The 1,857-nt window shown below is 52.4% G+C and overlaps 1 protein-coding gene across 1 annotated transcript in view; it reads right to left on the bottom strand.

Moving 5' to 3' along the window:
• The window catches only part of DHTKD1 (dehydrogenase E1 and transketolase domain containing 1), a 95,031-nt gene extending 93,392 nt beyond the window's left edge, over positions 1 to 1,639 (bottom strand). Inside the window, exon 1 of the mRNA XM_007935432.2 lies at positions 1,486 to 1,639. Coding sequence (XP_007933623.1) covers positions 1,486 to 1,639 — 154 coding nt within the window. The remainder of the gene's footprint in view (positions 1 to 1,485) is intronic.
• Between the last annotated feature and the right edge of the window lie 218 nt (positions 1,640 to 1,857).

Consider the following 1,857-nt stretch of genomic DNA (forward strand, 5'->3'; position numbering starts at 1 on the left):
AACAATTAGTCCAAGCAACTGGTACACCACGTAATCCTCAGCCTATACAACTATGAGACCAGAAGAACTAGATGGTGCCCAGCTACCACTGTCAACCACTCAGAGGGGGATCTGTGGAGGAGATCCTGGATAGAGTGGGAGAACAATGTGGAACAAAACTCAAAATCATTAAAGAAAAAAAAACAGGACCAGGTTTGCTGGTCTGATAGAACCTGATGGAACCACTTAGACTACAGCCCCTAGCTGCAGGTCTGGAAATGAACTCACTCCTGTGGCTTCCAGCCAAACAAAAGACAGGTATATGAGGTGAACATTTACACTAGGTAGATACAATCCTGGGAGAGAACAATCATGGGATAATAGAAGGGCTGTGTATGCACAGGGAGACAGTTCCGGGGCAGGAGTGCATGGAGGGATGGACACAGGGAAGAGGTAACTACCAGGAGGAAGTGGGAGGAGAGCTGTTGCATTGGGGTATATTGTAGTCAATGTCATGAGACAAAGTGTATGTGAACTGCTATATGGAAAGTGAATTTGCTCTGTAAACTTTCACCCAAACCACAATAAATAAAATAAAAAAATTTGTCCCTTGTAGATGAGCACGTAACCAAACCAAAAACCCAAACCCACAGCCATAGAGTCTATTAAGACTCACGGTGACCCTATAGGGCAGGGTAGAACTGCTCCATACGGTTTCCTAGGCTGTAAATCTTTAGAAAGCAGACCATCTCATCTTTCTTCCTCGGAGCGGCTAGTGTGTTCAAACCGCCGACCTTCTGATTAGCAGCCAAATGCTTTAACCACTGAGTTACAAGAGCGGCTATGAACATTTTACAGATTGTCCAAACATTGATATTCGTTTCTCCTAAGCCATTAAAACCACCAATAACACGGTTCCAAGTTCAGTAAAATGGCTAGGACGAGGAAACGACTAGATAAATACTTAAGTCTATGAACTAACTGTCCCCTTCTCCCAAGGGCACAGTCTTAGACCCCACACAACCTTGGTTCACTCCTTTAGCTGAAAAGAGCAAAAGCTTTGCAGATGGCCCAGGAAATGCATCCTAGTGTTACCTAGAAGTGCTAGGAGATCTGGTTAACTTTTCTTTTTCTATAGCCCCGCCCCTGCAGAGCGCTAAGTTCCCAAACTAAGCAGTAAATAGAAAAGTAAAGGGCTCCCAGAGCAGGTCCTAACTCCGAAGGCTGGGAAACCACCCAATTACAGAGGCTGGACAGGAGGGTCCCCCCAGGACACCCCCGACTGCCTCCCTCTAACCCCCTCAGTGAAGCAGTCCTAAACAAGGAGCAGAGCTCGCAGGCAGCCTCCCCTTCCTCCCCACCTGCCTGCACACACTCACAAGCCAGCTGCCGGACCCCAGACGCCCGACCCCCTCCCAGGATTCCACCGTAGGCCAGGCAGGGGATCCCTTTCGCCCTCAACCGTCCCCTTCAATGCCCAGGCCGCATCCCCCACCGCGCACAGACCTGTGGGGCGCGCCAGGCCGGCTCCGGGCTCCCGGGGCTCAGCCTTCCTCGGCCTATAGCCGTAGACTCCCCGCTCGGTCTGATAGCCCCGCCGGAGGAGGCGGGTTACCCGGCCGAAGACCCGTGTCGCTGCGGCCACAGTGGCTGAGGCCATATCCTAGCCTAGTTAGGCCGAAGGACTGAAGGACTGCGAGCAGCAGACGCCTGGAAGAGGCTGGGAAACCAAGACCCGCGAAAGCTCAGCACTCTGGCTGGAGACCCGCCCCGAGACAACGCCCCCGCACTTGATTGGCCCCAAGGGATCCGCCCAGGGGAGAGTCCCGTGGGGGTGAAGGCACACTCGCTCAGTATGGCGGGACACAGGTGATCCTC

This window comes from Orycteropus afer, unplaced genomic scaffold (assembly GCF_000298275.1).
Source record: "Orycteropus afer afer isolate SDZICR_OR568_19922 unplaced genomic scaffold, OryAfe1.0 scaffold00028, whole genome shotgun sequence".
NCBI lineage: Eukaryota > Metazoa > Chordata > Mammalia > Tubulidentata > Orycteropodidae > Orycteropus > Orycteropus afer.